This window comes from Elaeis guineensis, chromosome 8 (assembly GCF_000442705.2).
Source record: "Elaeis guineensis isolate ETL-2024a chromosome 8, EG11, whole genome shotgun sequence".
Lineage (NCBI taxonomy): Eukaryota > Viridiplantae > Streptophyta > Magnoliopsida > Arecales > Arecaceae > Elaeis > Elaeis guineensis.
Window position 1 is genome coordinate 11,090,908 of NC_026000.2, and position 21,265 is coordinate 11,112,172.

The 21,265-nt window shown below is 41.5% G+C and overlaps 2 protein-coding genes across 7 annotated transcripts; one reads left to right on the top strand and one right to left on the bottom strand.

The window, feature by feature from the left end:
- Positions 1–13: 13 nt before the first annotated feature.
- On the top strand, positions 14–2,145 carry LOC105050287 (U-box domain-containing protein 38). Its single transcript, XM_010930246.4, has one exon. The coding sequence runs from the start codon at positions 287–289 to the stop codon at positions 1,931–1,933; it is 1,647 nt and encodes a 548-aa protein (XP_010928548.1). The 5' UTR covers positions 14–286; the 3' UTR covers positions 1,934–2,145.
- A 2,506-nt stretch (positions 2,146–4,651) lies between these two features.
- On the bottom strand, positions 4,652–19,869 carry LOC105050285 (uncharacterized). 6 transcript variants are annotated; one of them, XM_010930239.4, is made up of 9 exons: positions 19,655–19,868; positions 19,412–19,538; positions 15,530–15,672; positions 11,824–11,894; positions 11,241–11,740; positions 10,206–10,286; positions 6,008–6,070; positions 5,156–5,262; positions 4,652–4,994 (listed from the first exon to the last, which is right to left on the bottom strand). In XM_010930239.4, exons 2-8 carry the CDS (start codon positions 19,457–19,459, stop codon positions 5,203–5,205), a joined length of 966 nt encoding a protein of 321 aa, XP_010928541.1. In that variant the 5' UTR covers positions 19,460–19,538; positions 19,655–19,868; the 3' UTR covers positions 4,652–4,994; positions 5,156–5,202. The 6 variants fall into 6 exon arrangements, with proteins under 6 accessions (XP_010928541.1, XP_010928540.1, XP_010928543.1 ...); XM_010930238.4 differs by having other exon boundaries at positions 4,652–5,033; XM_010930241.4 differs by lacking the exon at positions 4,652–4,994 and having other exon boundaries at positions 5,058–5,262; positions 11,863–11,894; positions 19,655–19,869.
- Between the last annotated feature and the right edge of the window lie 1,396 nt (positions 19,870–21,265).

Below are 21,265 nucleotides of genomic sequence, written 5' to 3' on the forward strand. Positions count from 1 at the left end.
AAAATCGAAGAGAGAGAGAAGGGAACAAGTAGTTGATGAGATGCAAGGACTACTGGCCAGGTTTGTTTCGATCGTGATCTCGTTTGTTGCAATATCCTAATCATCCTCGTAGGGGGAAAAGTTCCGAAGAGACCTCCTTGTGCCTCCGGAACCCTCCTTCATTTCTATCACTCTTCTCCTCTTTATCTCTCCCAAGGCCCAGGTTCATGTGGCTCATAATTGATGTCAAAAAGAGAGAGCGGAACGGAGAATAAATGCGCGTCGTTTGAAGAGTGTGAGAGGGAGCATGGGAAGCAAGAAACCTCGGTGGAAACTATCGTTCCGCCGGTCGCCAGCGTCCTCGTTGTCGTCGTCCATGACGACGGAGACGCCTATGGAGTTCGTCTGCCCCATCTCGCGCTCGATCATGGCGGACCCCGTCATCGTCCCCTCGGGCCAGACCTTCGAGCGGAGCTGCATCCAGGCTTGCCGTGACCTCGCCTTCATCCCTCACTTCCTCGCAGCCGCCGTCGACCTCTCCCCAGACGCCCCTTTCCTCCTCATCCCCAACGTCGCCCTCCGCTCCGCCATCATTCACTGGTGCGATCGCGCCGGGCTCCCCCCACCCCTCCCCGTCTCCCCCGACGCCGCTCGTGCCCTCGTCCGCCGCCTCATGCCGGAGGCGCCGCCTCCACCGGTGGGTGAGGCTGTCTCGAATGGTGAGAAGGCTCCAATCTTGGAAAGGGGATCGAAGGAGATGTTGACTCCGGATACTCCACCTCAGTCCGTGCGCTCCTCCCAGAAGAATTCTTCTTCGTTCTCCCCGCCTACTTCTTCGTCTTCTTGTCGTTCCTGTTCGTCGTATTCCTCTTCCGACATCATGGTGCTGGGTTCGGAGGAGTTTAATGTTGCCAAATCTACTGCTGGTGCTGAGATTGATTGTTTGGAAGAGGAGATTTTGGTCAAGCTGATGGATTCCGAGGATTCCGAACAGGAGTCGGCGCTGGCCGCGCTTCGCCGGGCCAGCAGGGAGAGCAGGGAGCGGCGGATCGCGCTGTGTACTCCGAGGCTTCTGGCGGCGCTCCGGCGGATGCTGATGTCCTGGTGCCCCGGCGTCCAGGTCAACGCCGCCGCGGCGCTGGTGAATTTGACCCTGGAGGCGACCAACAAGGTCCGGATCGTTCGGTCCGGGTTGGTGCCGCCGCTGGTGGACGCCCTCAAGGGCGGCCATCCGGAGGCGCGGGACCACGCGGCGGGGGCCATCTTTAGCCTGGCCTTGGAAGACGCGAACCGGGTGGCAATCGGGGTGCTCGGTGCCATCCCCCCGCTGGTCCACCTCTTTTCCCGCTCCTCCGAGAGCCACCGAGCCCGCCGGGACGCCGGGATGGCGCTCTACCACCTCTCTTTAGCTGGAACGAACCGATCCAAGATCGCCAGGACCCCGGGGGCCGTTCCCGCGCTGCTAGCGGTGGCGGCTGAGGAGGAGGGGGTTCCAGTGGAGGTTAAGGGGCTGCCTTTGGGGAGGCTGGCGCTGATGGTGGTGTGCAATCTGGCCGGGAGCGCGGAGGGGCGGGGGGCGCTGATGGACGCCGGGGCGGTGGCGGGGGTGGTGGGGCTGATGAGGGGGGAGGCAGCGGCCGCGGAGGAGGAGTACTGCGTGGCGGCGCTGTATGGGATGAGCCGTGGGAGCCTGAGGTTCCGGGGGCTAGCGCGGGCGGCGGGGGCGGAGAAGGTGCTGATGAGGGTGGCGGAGGCCGGGAGCGCCGGCGAGGTCAGGAGGAGGATGGCGAGGCGGACGCTGAGGGCGATGAGGGGAGAGGAGGAAGAGGAGGAGGAGGCCGTGGTGGCAGCGGCGGACGAGGACGGCAGCGTCGTGTCGGACGGGCTGGTGTCGTTTCGAAGGCGGTATAAGGATTTTGGGAACGGATCGGGTGCCAACTCGGCCGAGTTCTGATGGTATCTTATTTTTATTCTTATTGAGTCGAGACATGGGTTGCTGTTATTATCATGGCTTACAAGTTAGAGTTGTATATTTTTATTTCTGTTTTCTCTGATTGTTTTTGTAACTGGTTCTCTACGCTTGTTACGAGGACACTGGGTTTTTTTAATACGGTTCTCTATGTATAGTTTATAATTTTACAAGGAAGTCACAGTACAGTTTAGCAATTCTTTAAAGTTGGATTATAAGGATGTCTTTTCTCAAAAAAAAAAAAAAAAGGATTATGAGGATGCCAGATAACCAGGTTGGCGCTCTAATTGGTCAAAACCAAACTTGAAGAAATGCATTTAACCCAAATACCTATTAGCAGTTTGGCTCAGGGGGAAACAATGTATAACTAATTGTCAATAATATTGGACAGATTTTCTCAAAAAAAAAAAAAAAGTGAAAACTTCTAATATATATATATATATATAATTTAGATGCGATAAATTATATTTCCACGGATGACTCCTACTCCTACATGTTTAGTTTACTGTCAACTAAGAAAAGCAAGTTGCTGGATCAACTTGGCATTTGCATGTTGGACGATATACTCATATTCTCTAAATTGATGTGTTACATCAACTATAGTGTTTATTCTGGTTTAAATGTTGTTATGCTGAAAATGATTATTTCAAAGCTCTATCATGCCGTTTGTTTTCCATCAGTGGGTTGGCATTTGATTTACCACTCCTGCTGATCTGCTAGACTAAAAAACACCTTATCTAGAAGAATTTGATCGGGCCCCACGTATAAAACTACCGACGCTAATGAGATAGCAATAATAACTAAAAGGCAATTACTATGTACTTTTTTTAATAATATTTTATTATAAAAAATATTTTAAATTTTTTTTTTTCTCTTCCACCCACCTCACCTCCTGCACCGCTTGCCCCCCTCCCCTCCTTGGTGGTCTCCTCCCACCGACATTCGTGCCGGCCAGCCACTCCCCGCATACTCGCACCGCTCCCCTTCTTACGACTACACCACTCCCTCTCTCCCCAACGATTTTCTTCCTCACCGATGCTTGTGCCTGCCACCGTGCGTGCTCATGCCGTCCCCCTTTCCTGCGACTATGCCACTTCCTCCGTCCCCTCCCCGACAATCTTCCTCCCAATCGGTGCTCGTACCCCCTATGTGCTCATGCCGCCCCCCTTCCTACGATCGAGCCACTTCCACCCCGTTCCCTCTTCGATGGTCTTCCCCCCAAACTGGTGCTCATGCCCGCCCCCCCACCATCAGTGCTCATGTCGCCAACCCCCCTCCTGCAACGCTGCTCGTGGCCCTTCTCCTTGCACCTATTGTTCCTTCTTCTTCTCCACCGCAGCCACCTCCCTCCTCCAACGATCTTTTTTCTTCTTCTCCACCGCAGCGCCCCCCCCTAAAGTGGTCTTCTTTTTTCTTTTCCGCCACACCCACCCCACGGCACACACCCTCCCCACCCCCTGTGCAGTCTTCCCTCCCCTCTCTCCCACCCCACTGGCGCTCGTGCCCCACCCCCCGACCCCTGTGTGCTCGTGCCGCGACCACGCCTCCCTGTTCGTGCCACGCCCCCCCATTTCCATCCGATTGGTGCTCCCCCACCCATGCAGCTCCACTACTGCGCCCCCCTCCCTCACCTACGATGCCCCCACCACCCCCAGTGAGTTCTTCATCCATCAATGCTCCATCACTTACAGCGGTACCGATATACCTCCACTTGCTAGATCCTCCATCTCCGCCACCACCTCTCCCATTTCTTCTGACTTTCAGGATAGCAGTCAAAAAAATAATAATAATAATACTGAAATAATTTTAAATTTTAAAATATTTATCGTATCAACCGTATATATGATCGTTCATCTGATTAAAATCTATATAATTTATATTTAATTTAATAATAAAAAATAATTAAAATAATTAAAATATTTTTGAAGCACCGTAAACAAATCCTAACTAGAAATATGCTCGGTCCCAGGAGACCATAATAACCTAGAAAATATTTATATGGAAAAAAAAGAAACACGGGCGGCAGGTCTTCGGTTCCGTTACGTCACCGGTTGGTAGCCTAGCGTGGTGCCGTTTCTTTGGCAACCAACCCTGTTCCTGTTCTTCCTGCCCATTCGAACAATAACAAAATAATAAAAAATAAAATAATAATAATAATAATCACGTGCCTAGACAGATAGATAGGCAAAAAGGAAGAAGAGAGAGGGGAATGTAGGAACAGTTACCAAGTGCTTTGAGGAGGTAATTTTTTTTAAAAAATTATACGAACACGTTTCCCCGTTGGATTTTTTCGAGTTCAACGACTAAACTTGACTCTTACCAAAAAACAAAAAAACTAAACTTGACGGCAATCAAGACCATGCAGTCATACGAAACGACTAAACTTGACTCTTACCAAAAAACAAAAAAACTAAACTTGACGGCAATCAAGACCATGCAGTCATACAACCGTACTGTGATGGCGGAACCAGACCGTCCAGCTCAGGCGGCTCTGGACTCTGACAGATTCTAGGGAATAGGCATCCGTACAACCCACAACCACTCCTATAGCATTTTCCCAAACTCTCTTGCATTACGATGATAAAGAGACTCGGAGAAAGGAGCGGAGGAATGGTCGGGACTGCTACATTTCTTGGAAATAAGGTAACATCAGGAAAGAATGAGAGAGCCAAGCAAAACCAGAAGAGACTGTTATGCCACAGATGGTTTAACAATGTCGTTTTTCTTGATCTATATTTATTTTCCCTACAGGTGTTTTGCTTGGAACATCGAACATACAAGGCACACAGCTACCCAAAAGGGGAGTACAACAGCAGAACGGTGGTGGTGTGCCAAGTTCGCTCCATGTCCGTAGAGAAGGAGGCAGACAACGAGATGAAGCCGTACTGGAGTGGCATGACGTCAGGAGGCTGTGCGATGCCAGCAACAAGGACAATCCCAGATTGCAGAGGCAGAAAACGTAGCAGCCGGCCTCCTCCATCCAGCAACGGCTGTCGACAAATTTTCTAGTTTCTTTCTCTACTGCAGAAGTCCTTCATAATTTGTTCTACAAGGATGAATGTGATGAGTTTCCTGTAACATGGCTCTTAATTTCATTGAAACAAAAATGTAAACTAAATAAGTGTCAACCTTGGATTCAAAAGGGTAAGCTTAAGAATAAGCATTGTTTTTCAAGATATACAAGATCCCACAGTTTAATATGCTTACAAATCATTAAAATTTTGCAGTAAGTAAAAATCCAAAATCCATCCCTTTTATCGATGCCGTTGTTTTGAATGAGCTAAAACAGCAAGGAGGATCTTCTTCCTAGGTCCCTGTAAGTGGAATTGCACCTCGTAAGAATCACGTTGCAAAAGATAAGTTCAACTAGTCAGTTTTTTTTACTTTATCATAGAAAATAAAGCACTTCCTTAATAAAGAAATGAGGGAAACAAATTATGGATTGGTAGCTTTGACAGGACATGCACTCAAGATGATGCAACTAAAAGGATACACTCCAACGTATTGATGCAAACAGACCATGTAAAAAGCATGGAGTTTCTTCTTAGCAGCATTTTCATATGATATTTACTGAAAGTCGCATTCCTCACATTTGAGCAGGCAGCACTAAAATGGTCTGCACACATACAATTCTGAGATATGAAACTGAATAGCTTTTTCTTGTAAATTTGATTGTGGAACTCTAGCCATTCATAGTTAATGCAAGGCATAATCTGTTTTTTCAGCATCAATACCTGTTTATACGTCATCGACCAGGTTCTCTATCAACAACTACCACAAGTTCATATTGTGGTCCTACACGCCACACATCTTAACCAATGTAAGACTAAATCATAATTTTTTTGAGAGCCTTTGGCTTCGATTTGGACAGAGATACCGTTGCACTACCAGCTTCTGTGACCACTTGAATATTTCATACTCTAAACAACAAGCCTTATCACTGTGGGTTTGGGTTTCTATGTATTTATTTTCAAGATTAAAATCTAAAAGATGAAACTGTCATTAATATGCATATCAAAGATAAAATTTATAGCAACAAATTGCAGGAAACAGAATTACCATTGGTATTCCCAGTTCTTTAAGGTCACTATCTCCCATCTGCCTCAGTGCAGTCATGTCCACCTGTAAATAGATAACCACATCTTAGGTAATTATTACAACAAACTTCAGTCAATGTTATTTCCCAGCTCTACTTGCAATCTATGGTTACAGAGAAACTTGTTAAAGCCTAAGAAATAGGTTGAACTAAATTTTCGTAACCCAAATATTAGTGTGAATACCATGCAAGAAGAGGCTTCAATCAAGACTGATGGTTGCTGTATGCCCTAATGCTATTACCTCAGCTTAGTCTCTGAATAAAAATAAAACAGTAAGAGAATACACTACATCATGTTTGGTTGGAGAAAGTTGACTCTAGAATGAGAATGTGTGACTCTCATTCCAACCATTTGGTTGAGAAAAACCCCATTCCCATTCGGATTCCAGGGATAGATGGGAATATGACTCAATCCCCCAAAATTCAATCCCTATTCTCCTTTAGTATTGAAATCCCATTCTAATTCTGATTTTGATCACGAATCAAATGCACTGGGGGATAAGGCCATTCCAATTCCCATTCCAATCCTTTCCGATTCCAAGTTCAGTCGCGAACCAAATGCCTGTGTTAATGCAGGGTGGATTATATAGAAATGTGAATATTAGTTGTTACAGCTGCATGATTGTGAGACAATTGAAAATTCTAAGATGGTGATATTAAGAGTGTGCATATAACAGAATCCAAGGCATGTTCGCCTTAGGTTTAACATGACCATACCAAGTCTGGCATAAGTTGCTCGAAGAAATCAGAGAGTAACATAACTCCTTGTAGTTTTTTGGTTTAACAAGGAATAATCTGAATCAAGGGATAAAGAGCATGACAAAACATTTGTCAGGTCTCATTCATGCACCAGAAAGTTCCAAAACAATCCACAGCACCGCTTGAATTTAAATGTAGGCATATATAAAAGGAATTAAGTGGCAATAGTGCAGAAAGAAGGACTAGAACATGAGCTTGGCTAAAGAAAGGAAACTCATAGAACTGACTGAAAGCAGAGAGAACCATAAATTATCATAGCCAGCCATGTTTCAGTCACCAGTTGAATAAAATACGCTTCATGGAACAGGTTGCTTTTTCCTCATTAGAGAAGCTTCAAAATAGTTGTGGCCTGATCCTACCTTGGCACAATAGATCTAATTCAGTTACTAGCTTATTCTAGGATTTTAGCACATACAGTATCCATTTATGAATCAGGTTCTACTGGATCAGCAACCGATTATAGACAAAAAGTAAGTTCCGAACCTTGACAAGTCCCTTTAGATGAAACAAATTAAATCTCAAATGAAGGTAGCTGAGCAATCCAAGCACAAATACAATAAAGGTCATCTCCATTATGGTTATACTATGGGCTACCCCACAATCAATAACCTACAAAGATTTGAACCTGAGCAACAGTCTCCGTGCAGATCTTCCCAGCGCCCAGCAAAAGATCAGGTCACGTTCAGATCCATTTAAGGTTTATGGCAGCCCAAGAAACTACGAGATATTTTGACTTAGAAGAAAGGATTATAACAATGTCCAGTAAAGAAGGTTTACCTCATATCTCAGTTCAATCATTCATCCAGATAACCATTAACCAGGAAATGATCACTGGTCTTTTTGGCCGGTGACACTGAAATATCTGATTACAGTAAACCCTTTCTGAGTTTACGGCTAATAATAATTGTGGAACTGCATAAGGAAAGAACATTACCCAAGGACTTACAAGGAAAGAGGATGAAAACATTCAAATTTTAGTACAATTTTGCTTGATTATGGTGGGCCCATGGAATTCCATACCGGCCCGAACCGGCCGATGCACCTCGCACTGAGCCAGACCGGTGGCAAACTAGGACGGTTTAGCCGAGAAAAATGATACACCGGAAGAGGAAGAGAGAAAGAGAGAGAAATAGAGGAAGGAGAGAGATCATGACACCGCCGGAGGTCGGCGGTGGCCCGCTACGGCCGTCGGAGGGCCGCAGAGACCTCTGCAGCTTGGTGTCGCCCAATAGGGCTATTAAACGCGAGAGAGAGAGAGAGAGAGAGAGAAACGGTCCTGCAGCTAGTGGAGAGGCTGTCGGAGGGCACCAAGTGGTCGTTGTGGCCACCGGACAGCGAAAAACACACGGACAGAGCTGCAGCCATAGAATAGGGGCAACCGCCTCTATTCCTTCATTGTATTTTTTTTAAAACACCGATGAATAGTGAAACCGACAAACCCATTGCCGGCTTCACTTTTTAAGATTGACTGGCTTCACCGTAATCCGGATTTTTTAAAAAAAATCATGAAACAGGGGCAATCACACCCGTGGTACCACAGGTGTCGAGTATACTGTCCGACGGTCACGACGGCCAACCGGAGGCCCTCCGACGGCCTCTCTGACAGCTTGCCTTCCCTCCTTTTCTTTCTTCCCCCCTCTCTCTATGTCCCTCTCTCTCTTTTCCTCCTCCCGATTCGCTTTCTTTGCTCTGTGTCGGTTTGCGCCAGTCCAGTGCGGTACAGATCCGTACTGCCGGCCAGCCGGCATGAGTTTCGATATAGAATTCGCGAACCTTAGGTGGACCCTACTTGTTCTGCATGTGTCCCATGTAAAACCATGCAACCTTAACCAACATGCCCATATACCACCTGCATGAAGTCAGCTTTTTTAGAAAAATGATCCGCCAAAGTTCCAAAATGTTCCACAACCAGCTTTCAACTTGATGTCAACACTTGCTGTACCGCCAAATTCCTAGTTGGAACGCTATAGATTGGAAAACCTAGTTGGTGGGAAGGGTCAACACTTAACTTTCATTGGTTTGTTTAAGCTAATGCCATTTGGTAACAAACTTCAAAATACCATAGACTGGAAGGATTTTAGAGAGAGAAGACAAGGCTTCATCCAGGCAAATTACTTTTTTTTTTTTTTGGTGAGTCATAGTTTCTAAGCCAAGAACCTAAATAAAATACAATTCATCATTGGGGCGCTCCCCCCAAAATTTACATCACATAAATCAATTTCAGATCACCATAGGATCCCCAATTCTGTATTAAGGTTTTATCCATCCATACAAGATTCAGTTTTTGCAGATCCTATATTCGAGTTTAGTAAAATATGGTAATAATTATAGCAGACCAAGGAACAAAAATCAAAATCGATTATGTAGCCTAGAAGCTTAAGACAAACCACACTAAATTTTAGGAGCTCATCAATAATATCCACCTTTTTAGGCCTCTCCCATCCATATACGAAGTGCTGTTCTATCACCTAGATGAATCCATCAAGACGACCATGGGTCTCTCTCCTGCTTCATTGCTTGCTCCTTACTCTGGAATGTCAATTTGAATTGGCACTTTCACATGTACTTCCTCTGTCCCTTGCTACTGGTCCTGGCTAAGAATCAGAGACTGGGTCAGGTACCAGCACTACCGTAGGGCATTGTGCTTGTTCACTTTGGTTTGGTTGTGGATCTATCTTTCCTTCTGGCTTTCAATCTTGGTGGTTGTGTCTGCCTCCAGTTCTTATCCATAGCCATATCAACTACTTATTATGCATAATGGACATAGATATGATTATCCAAACCAAACATCATGAATAGCCACATTATTTTGTATTCGACTTTGCAACAAACATTGGGACACAAATGGGAGCATCATAATTGTTCATGAATCAGATCGTGTCAATTATAATATTCTTAGTTTGCCTCGTAGTTATATAAAGAGACCTATAGAAAATATGGAAAGGAAAATATAAAAAAGAAGTAAACTATCTATGAAACATGAATGCACAGATGTTCTTTATTATTCTTCAATTCTAGTGGCTTCCACTACATAATGTTTTGCTGCCACTAGTTTTTAATATTATAAACTAAGTCACTTGCACGGTAAGAAACAAAGTAGAAAAATGCCTCAGACTTCATACGAACTATCTGATTTCAAGCACAGCTACACAAATCAAGACACTAACACCATGCAAGAAGAAATGCAATAGCAGAACAAACTATGATAAGACTCTGATCATAAGATGTGCTAAAGGTCAGGAGTGCAAGTGAATTTAACTAAAACCACCAGTTAAATAACTTGGAGATATAGTACAAGTTCATTATTGACCAACTTAAAGACTGCTGTTAACTACGATTTTTTCCAGAAATTTTATGGGGTGATGAACGTTGACAAAAGGTTCAACGGTAAAAAAGAATTACCTCCTCCACCTGAAAGAGGATAGCATATTTCTCCAGACCCAATGAATGCAACAAGCTTGAAACAGTAAGAGGTTCTTCAGGCTACAAAAGGCAAAAAGCAGTAATATTACAGACAAATTTAGGACATGCAGCTTATAAACAACTAAAACTATTACACATAATTCTTATAGGAGAAAAGCAAGTATATCCACTATTTAAAGACATCCATTTCATTAATAACTATTAGAGGCACACAAACAGTCCATTAACATGTTTTCTATACATGTTCGCACCAATGGGGAAAAACTATAGTTAGTTAGCATGCATGCATAGAAAAGTGCTCAGAAATTTTAAATTATCCAATTGAAGATTCATAATTTCATCTGTATGAAGTTGGAAGGAAAGCAGACTACTTTCTTCTTCAACTTTTGCAAGTCAAAGTCCTGGAAAATCAGACTCTGTTTAGATATTGGAAAATATGTGTTTTCTGAAGACATGCGGTGCAAGTGCTATGTTCCAGGTTCAAACCTGGGACCACTTCCCAACTTATGCACTGAAAGCAGTGCAAACTGGTGGCCCAAATCCCATTGGTGGAAAACATGCCAATGCTCTCTCTCTCTCTCTCATTATATATATATATATATATATATATATATATAAAGAGAGAGAGAGAGAGAGACTTTATGTATGATATTCTAGAATACGGATTACTAATAAACTCCCAGTTGTTATAGATAAAGTTACCCATGTCTATCAATTTCTAATTTATTTTATCAAGGGAAGTAAACTTAATTGGAGCAGTCCAGAGCAAGTTTCATCTCAGCCAATATTTTAATAATATCAGACTCTTATCAATACTAATATGATACATCCAAAATCTTGGGGACTCAGCCCTTATCATCTCAGCTGAGTATCCCCAAATACATCAGTCAGTATGATATCAAAATATCAGCTGAGTGTTCTATCTCATTTTACAATCTTGAATTAATATTTAAGCTTGTTTAGCAATTCTAGTGCAGAAGAAAGAAAGAACTTATAAGAATTTAAAAGACATACTACAGAAGGGCTTCTCTGTACGATGGCCCCTGGTGGAGGAGCTCGAACAACAGGTTTTGCAGCATCTACCGGAACTGTAGCTTTGCTCGTATAAGGCATGGGTCTTGGAGCATCAATTACATTTTTTGTCATGAAACTTGAAGGTCTTGAAGCATCAACAGATCTTACTGGTGGAACAGGACGTAATTTATCATAATTCCTGGGAGTGGACATGCCCCTAGAAGCACCTATAAGTCTATCTGGAGATCTATGTCTTAGCCCTTCCAAAGAATAGGAATTTCTCACTGAATCCAAATGGAGCAAATCATCAGCACTTCTTGTAGGAGGAATTCGTCTTGCTGGGTCAGACGCCCTTGAATCTGGTACACGTTGATATGCATCATATCTCAATGAATTCTGGGTGTTCCGTGAAAGCTTTTCACGAAGGTCAACATCTCTGCTGTGCAATAAACTTTTATTCAGAAGTTTGAATCGCAGATCATCTTGGCCAACCCGATGATCTTTATATGATTAAGGTACCAACATAAGAAAAAGAAAACAAGTCAGATAAAAATCTGTTTGACAAAATGATTGAAATGGATACTGAATCTAATTTGCTTGCCATCATTCAGATCACCATTACCCAAGCTCAGACTATGATTATCTGTTCGTTGGCTGCAATAAATAAGACTTCTCATTATCATAAAAAATAAAATAAAATACAATTAAACATGATTAGTATCGCTTAACCACCAAGCCATCTAACGAAAGAAAAAAAAAGCAAATTATGTATCAGGAAACTGATAGATGAATAGGATGCAGGTTTTTGCAAAATCATTGCCAAAAGCTCTAGTTCAAGATTGGATTACTTAATATCCGAATGCATGTGGTGTAGGTCATATCACTAAAGCCAAATATCAGGGACACATGATACACAGTAAACAAGTATGTGATCAAAGCACAAGTATGGATGAGCCAGATAGTTGGTCATTCATTCTGTAACCTCTTACAAAAGCAAAGCGTTTATCAATTTTCAGTACCATAAACCAAAAAAAACCAACAATGCAAACGGATAAAGAGTTGAAGTTTCGAATTTGTAGCAATTTAAAAAAAAAAAAACTAAACAAGAAAAGAAGTAACCAATAAACTTGCAAGGAGCTGACCGTCAGGAGAGGAACAAAACAGAGTTTGGAGCACAGAGAAATTCTGTTCATGGATGTAAGCATGCAGATTACATACGTACATTTATGTTATAGATGCATTTCCTACTAGCATTGTAGTTTAAGCCTTGCAGTCCCTTAACAACCACCCCATAGTAGACAGACCTTAAAATGCCTAGACAAACCTCTTTTTGAGCACCATACATATATAGATAAATAGATATACATGCAGGCATATATGTAATATATATATTTCTGAAGAATTAGATCCACAAAATATAGATGCGTATGTACCAAGGTTCTCAATTACGGTAACGGTGGTCGTTCTAGTCGGCCGGCAGCACGGTCCAGTCCGGTTCCATACCAGATCGGACCGGGGCAAACCGACAAAAGGAGGGACGTTCCGAGGAAGAGAAAAAGAGAGGAAGAGAAGGAGAGAGGGGAGGTTTGCCGGAGGACTTGTGGCTGGCCTCCATGGCCATCAGGCGGCGTAAATGCCGCCTGTGGCTTCGCGATGTGAAACAGAGACGATCATCCTTGTTTCACAGGCTTTTTTAAAAAAGCCCGATAACAGTAAAGCCGGCAAACTCATTGCCGGCTTCACTGTTTCTAGTCTTTTTTTTAAAAATTTAAAATAGTGAAGCAGGCAAATCAATTGCCGACTTCACTATTTTTTATTTTTTAAAAAAAAATCCTAAAAAGTGAAGCTGGCAAATAAAGTGCCGGCTTCCCTGCTCTTCTTCCCCTTTAAAAAAGGGCCGACGCCTGCCACTTCCGCAACTCCGTCCGCACCGCTTCCGTCGTCTGATGGCCATGACGACCACCCAGAGATCTCCGACAGCCTCTCTGTCGTCCCATCCTCCCATCTCCGATGGTCTCCCCCCTCTCTCGCTCTTTCTCACTCGTTGAGGCAGCCCCATCGGGCGAACCAAGCCACGGTGGCTTCCGCCACCCTTCGGCGGCCGCAGAGGGCCACCGCTGGCTTCTGGCGGCCTCTCCCTCTCCTCCTCTCTCTCTCTACCTCTGTTTCTCTCTCTTTCTTCCCGGGCATTAATGTGTGCCGTTTTCTCCACCGGAACCGTCCCGATTCTCCGCCGGTCCGGTTCAGCACGCCCCGAACCATTCGGTTCGGGATGGTTCTAAGAACCATGGCACGTACATATGCAATTATATAATGTTCAGAATGATAGCAAAGCTGTCCTTTTCTCCTCATTTACTTAAAAAAGCCCAAGATTGGAATGCACGCACGAGCACACGCATGCATGCACAAAAATGTATGTACAGACATTATAAGTAATGTATGTATGTATATATGTATTCATATGGATGTGTGTGTGGACTACACATTGAATGTTCAAATCAAGAATTGAAATTCTGGTACCAAGACCCATACTGCTTTTGTCCCAGCATGGTATGGTACTAGCATAGTCGGGGTAGACCGGTTCAACAGGGGACAGGTGTCCCGCACCCATGCCTGTAACATTTTCTGTCGAATAAATATGTAGTGGCGGTACCACACCCACCAATGTATTTAAATCCTTGGTTCAAATTCTGATGAATAATATCAAGATTCAAAAATCAATAATGGACCATTTAAATTGAAGATCCACACTGTTGATCACAATCTTATAGCTTCAAAAATGTCCGAAAAACCAAAATTTATATGTTCTGAAGGCATATGAACAATCTATCAAGCATACATGTATATAAATAGACAAACACATGTATATAGCACAAAAGATATTTTCTTGTAATTTCTTTTACAATGACACTTAAATATTAGAAAGGGATGGAGAAATATCTGAACAAACCCAAAGGAAATCAAAATGTACGATATATAACTAAATCCCAATTATCCAACAAATGATTACAATAAAGTTTACCTAATTTTGGTAAATATCAACTGACTTCTCTAAAAAACACAATGCATGAGATATTTCCATTCTTGGCTAGAGGTTGTCCAAAAGTGCTGTGATAATCCCATTTATTGGACAATACCAAAGTCATTCACCCAAAATACTTTAGGACCTATTCTTCAGAAACATGAAGAAGATCAATACATACAAACCAAGAAATTATCCTTTTCTACCATATACATACTGTATAGTAACAACCAGCAAACCTACGAGTCAAACAAAGGCAGCTTTGGGTACTTCTTCAGGACCGCCACATCAATAGCATAAAGAAGGATACATTCCTCATGTTCTATATTCCTTTCTCACTTTATTTTTTAATACCGTATTCTAGATATTCTCTTCTTGGTCCTATCTCCTTCATTTTGTATGGTATACATAACTAATAAGTGAAGACATAACTGGGTAGGAAGGTTAGGCATGGGTTTACTCTTCTCAACTTAATTATAAATAGCTTGGGTATTTGTTAAGGTTTTTTTAAATCAACCTCAGTTTGACCTGACCTGAAGCAACCCACTGTCACCACTGATCACAACAACCAGAGACAAAAAAGGCCATCATGTTTGTCTTCATCACGACCAGTGGATCCAGACACATGCATACCAAGGCTCATGTCTATTTAACATATTCCTACACTTCCAGCCTTGTTAACCACCAATCTGCAAATGGAAGGTCATCCTTCGGTTGTGAATTGTAATCCAATCAACCCTACTGATGATTCAAATGGAGATAAAAGGGCAAGATCAATGTCCTTCAATATAAAAAAAAATGAGTCACTATGGATCTCTTTGGGTGGATTCCCCTTTAATATGTCTGCCACATGTTTGGACACATCATATCTGATTTCACAACTCCTACTCATATTATAAATAAAAATATAAAATCTTCCTGATAAATAATAAGTCCTCATATTTTTGCACTTGATACTCTAGAGGGTGCAATCAAATCTTAACAATGAGGCACTTAAAAACATGAAGTAACAACTTAATAAGAATTCCGATATTAGCAGCTAAACATTTGACAGTTATAAATTACAATACATGATTGAATGTTGTTATTTCTACTTTTTTCTTTTGAAAAAGGGTGATACGAGTAAAATATCAAGTATTTTCTCTAAAAAACAAATACATTTGTTTCTAAATTAACGAAACTGCATACTTAACATACCGGTTAAATAGCTAATTGTTGCCAGGATTGAATTTTGAAGCAGCTCAAATAACTATAAGGAAGGGCATACCGTTTATTCTTGTACCGACCGCCATACAAATCTGAATTGTCCATGTTGCTTCCCAACCTCTCCCGTATGGGCCGCTTACCACCTGAGGATGGCATGTCATCAGGATGACTAACATCAGATGTAGGCCTTTCTCTCTTGACAACCTACAACAAGAAGGCAGTTTAAAATACAGTTTTGCATGGAACAATCTCAGCTGGTTTAAATGATCTTATACAACTTCCTTTTTATACAGCATGATAGTAACGGATTCATGTTAAATAGGTACAAGAGCATGGAGCAACATAAGATATGGCATAGCTGACTAAATACATGTCTATGCATTGTGCAGTTCTATAATAGGCAACCGATTAATTTTATTAAACACTAACAATTACATAAATTTAAAATTATTATAGCCATAAAACCAACAAAACTCATGGTATATATGTGGGTGTACATTTTGCAAGCCGTCAATCATATTGTCAAGGATCTTAGAGAAGAATTCAATATATCAAAAAGGACACAATTATCATAAAGCACTGCCAACATGCAAAGCATTTTCTGTGCATCTTGTTGAATGGGAAGTCCACTATCTCATTAGAAACCCATGTGCATGTATAGGAAATGTTAACAACCTCTAACCTCACGTCATACAGGCTTCCAAGATAGCATTCCACCATCAACTTGAGGAAAAAGAAGAAAATTGTTCAAATTACCTTCTGTTATCAATTATCAATTCATATTTCTTAACAAGGTCTCTATACTCAAAAAAGATCTCTATATATGCTTCTTTTTGAGCCTTCAATCCAATACCCATGAATATAGCCTCATACTTGATTTTCAGTCAGCCCTTCCCATCACCTATCACTTCTCACCACTAGTTTACTTAGACGGAACAGGGGCATCTAGCATCCAGGTATCCTGAAGAATGAGGTGCAGCAACGTCAAAAACCTCATATCATGGAGACACAACAATAGTACTATTTACAGACACATACACATAAGCACATGTACATAAATACAATGCCACTGTCAATAATGGGCCTTACTTTCCTTCCAGGATTGTCTTGGTCATCAATTTATTATATACTCGTGAAAGTAGCACTGGCACTTTGTTCATGAAAGTCACTTGAGTTCTTGACTGCATATAGGACTCATCCAACCCCAGAACCTTGCTTTCCCCCATCTGATCAAGACGACTCTAAAACCTCTCGTCCATCCCTGATCCCTAAAGAGCATCAACCTCAGTCAGACTAGCACCTCCCACTGGTTTCATGATAGACATGCCTGTCAAAACCCTAGGTCACTGTCATAACTAAAATCCTGCAATGGAGAAGTCATCAGATGATTTCCCACCCCTCTGCCTCCAAGAAGAAGGGACAGAGACTTGGAGGAACAGCTGATCAATTACCACAACTAAAGGAGGAAGACTTGCACGTAGAAAAGAGATATGCCATGCCCCAATTCTAATCTCTTTCTCTATCTGCTCTTTCTTTCCTGCGTTCCCTTTATGTGTTTGTCCCTTTCCTTTGTCAGCAAAAGTGAGATAGAGGAAACACAAAACTTGAACCGAGGGAACCATGATCATGAATTCAGTGAACCACAAAGCGAACTGTATCTATAAAATGTCCTACATGTCATGCATGTTGCATCATGTTGTGTCTGCATATGGACTGGCAAAAACCTAAATCTTATCATGCACAGATTATATTGCTCTCTCTCTCTCTCTCTCTCTCTCTCACTCTCTCACACACACACGCAGATGGTTCCTATATAAACTGAACCAATAGTCCTATCAAGAGGATTGAACCTTCTTTTTTTTAATCTGCATTTTAGATGATGAACCATGAAATTGCGAAACCACACCATCAATCATAATCCATAAGATTAAAAATGACAACCACACTAGAAATGCCAAATTATGATTTTTTTTTTATCATGCACTGAATAGTTACAGAATAGAAAAAAATCGATCATAAGATGAAGTTACTCCTTTCAACACATGGTTTAGAAGTGTCTAACCATCAACACCACCCAATTTTTCTTTTTTTTAAAAAAAAAAAAAACACAGACACAAAAGGAGCAGGAAAATTAGAACCACTTAAATTCCACTACCTCTATGCTGAAAGTATTTATAGAATCCAACTCCTTTTCTCAAATTCAAAAGAAAATTTGGTAATAACTAGCCTACTTATCTATAACCTCTCCTCAAGTTTGGTGATAACTAGAACTTCTACAAAGCGTACCGTGTAACATCAATCGATGACAAAAGCATCTGCTCAAGCAGCCACCTGTTTAACAATTTTCATTCTGACACTTGAAAATATGACTTTGAGTAGTTTTTTTAATTGAGCCAATTCATGCACCAGCTCAGACATTTGATTAAGCATGAACAGTAATGATGATAATGATCCTGGAAACTCTAAGTAGCATGTTATATGTTCTACTTAAGAAAGCCAACAGAAAACATCCATGGAGAAGTTGATGATTCAAGAGACCATAACTTCCATCAAGGCATAAAGTTCTACCAAACAAGCACCTGCTTAACAGCTCTCATTGTAACCCTTTAACAATCTGATTTTGTAGACTTCGACTTAAGTTCAACTTAGACCAGCAGATACTTCCAATTTTTCCAGCAAACAAAGAGAAGCTTATAATAAGTTGATACCTAAAGAGATCCTCAAATCACCTCTGACGGTTGTCTATGCAGGTGCAATCTGACCGCCAACATTAAAATTTCCTTAATAACCATTTTCCGGCACAAAGCTTCCGCTGAGCTTGGGAAGACAAATATTGTATTTGAGCAACAAGAAGTGACCTGAACTTACAAGGATGCCCACATATTGACAGGTTATGCCCTCAAACAGACTCATGTGGAGAAACTTGTATGGACTCCAAGTAGAAATTTATAATACTGAGCAATCCATGAAGCCATGATATATAGTATTCGTGTTGCCAACCATGGTAAATGCATTAGAGATTCTGGATTGTGGTACTTACTAGGACTTCCTCACCTGGAGATTTTGTGATGGGCAAGTGGTGAAACCAATTAAGTCAAAATAGAACCTTTAAGCAATCACAGGCATAAATTTGCACATTGGCATGCTTAATTTGACAATTTTAACTGTAGAGTATTCGAAGTTCTCTTTAAGGCTGAATGCAAGGCTTAAATGTTCGAACTGTGAAAAATTAATTAGACACAATGAGCACTAAATCTTATCACAAATGTAGGAAAGCCATCAAAAAAGTCCATCGAGATGTCTCACTAAATTCCTTCGGCTCCGATGAGGCATGGAGTAAGCATATTGGAAAAATGAACTCATATTTACTCCTCATATACAAAAATTGAGAGAAATACTGTTTGGTATCAGCCATGAAATTCTTTTGGGCATTTCAAAAGCCATGATATCTTGCTTTAGTTGAAGCATACATTTGTTGCTAGACATTGGACTTCTATTGAGCAATAGAGACAATGACTGCACAGCCCATGTGAAGCTTATCTACAATGAAGCCTTGCTTAGAGTCTACAAAAACCATGACTTTTAGAACACCTCACCCACCCTCCCACCTTCCCTTTGAGTGAAAGCCTCAGCCTTCTAGTTTAATCGGAGAGTTTCTCCATGATCTTCAGAACATGGATTCTACTTGCAAGTCATTCCTATTAATACTCAACCTCGAAACAACTGTATCACAACAACCAAATTTACCTTCCAGAAACTTCAGATTACAACCCACTCGCTGGAGATTAAATTCTTCCTTATGTTCAAATACCTGGTAATACTAGTCAACTACAAATGATGCGAGACAAGACAAAAGAAAAATCAGAATGCCCCCACGAACATTTGGACGTCAAAGAAACTCAAACTACATGGAGATGGAGAAAGAGAAAGAGAGGTTGATCACCTGACCGCTTCGGCCCAGAGTAATGGTGACCTGGGACCGAGCAGACATTTTCTTTTCTTTGTTTGCCTCTTTCCCTTCCTCCTGCCCTCAGTTGAATCAAACGGCTTCAAGAAGGGGCTCGCAAACCCTAAAAAAAGAAAAGAAAGAACAGATCAAGGGTTTCCCATAAGTTCAAGCGCAAAACCCTAGCGAGAGGATGCGAAGAAGAACAGAAGGAATTAGGGATAGGAACAGGGGATTCACCTCATCGCGCGGTAGAGCCGGTAGAGGGCGAGGGCGTAAAGGATCGTCTCCCCAAGTAGAGGAGGGAAAGCAAGGTGGTGGTTCTTCTCCGAACGAGGAAGATCCAGGGACCCGTTCAAAAAGACTTGTTTTCCTCAAATCGGTTTTGCTTACCCCTGTTCTTTTATTTCGCTCCTAAAAGGTGCTTGGATCCGGGACCGGCTTGCCAGTAACAAGGCGAGCGGTACGTCTCCTGAATGTGATATAAATTTCCGATCAGTCGTTGTGGACCGTGCAAACGGTGGATCCTTTTTTTCTCATCCGTTTATATGTTACATGCGTTATGCTCGACTTTACAAAAAAGACATCCATCAAGATGTGCGAGGACTTCCCAATCATCGTGTCAATTAGGCCGTTTTTGGAAAGCCAGAACATGTGTTCCCACCCTCCAATAACAATGTAGGACGGTACACTAATATATGATAAAAAAATATTTTAATTTTGTTTCTAGCAGAAGCTGTAATAAAATTTTTATGGTGATCAAAATACTCACGAATAAATCTGATAATTATATTTATTATATCATATCATATCATATTATAATACTATAAATATAATATAATATATTATATTAATATTATATTTTATTATAATATTTTAATACATAATAATATGTTGATATATATTATTATACATCATTATTAATTTTCACTGGAGCTAGGTTGCAGGTAGCATGTGAATATGATAGACCTGCAGCCATTTTGTAACAACCAATTGATTCATTGGCGCCTTGGCGGCACTGATAAAGCAACTAGAGCAGTTTTAAGTTGGATTAAATTGAGCTGTTGGAGTAGGATATGGCAAGGTCAATCCTCAATTCTGCTTTTTAATATCCAGAGGCCACAACTATTTTTGGACCATGCTTTTTTCTGGTGCTTTCAAGGACGTCTCCCTTACAATTTGAGCTCATCCAGAGTAGCAAACTCCCTGATTCAAGATTGCACCGAAAGCAACAATGGAAGTAGGATACATTTATGGCGACCTAGTTGATTTTTCTGACAAAACTGGTGATTGCACTAATTAAAATAAGCCATTCCCTTTTGGCTACAAGATACATATGATACAACTCCACCGGGAGAATTTAACTACTGAATCATTTAAACTTAATTGGAGCCTAGCTATGTACAGGTCTGTGGAAGTTTAAAAAGAAAACATACCCCCGAAACCCAACATCATTTATATATATATGATTTTTGATTGCTTGGAGAGTACATCCAAGGAGAGTACATCCAATGTAGAAATTCCTTCTCCTGATTGGACTACAATCTTCTTTAATTCTCCCATCTGGAGGGAAAGCACTTGGCATCATAGCATCATCCCATGATCAAGCAACAATGCCAAAACTTGACAAGTTACAATATATTACCTTGCACAATTAAATGTACCAAGTGATGGCCGGTAATTTACCATAGCTCATAGTCAAAGCTAAAGCATGATTTACAGGTAATCAAGAGGCAAGAGTCCTGTTACCCTAAAAAAGGTAGGCAATTTTGTGCCCTCCCTCCCCCTATAATAGGAAGATTCATAGACTCAATACATTTCGTAGCAGAAGCAGAGAGAGGAATTTAGGAG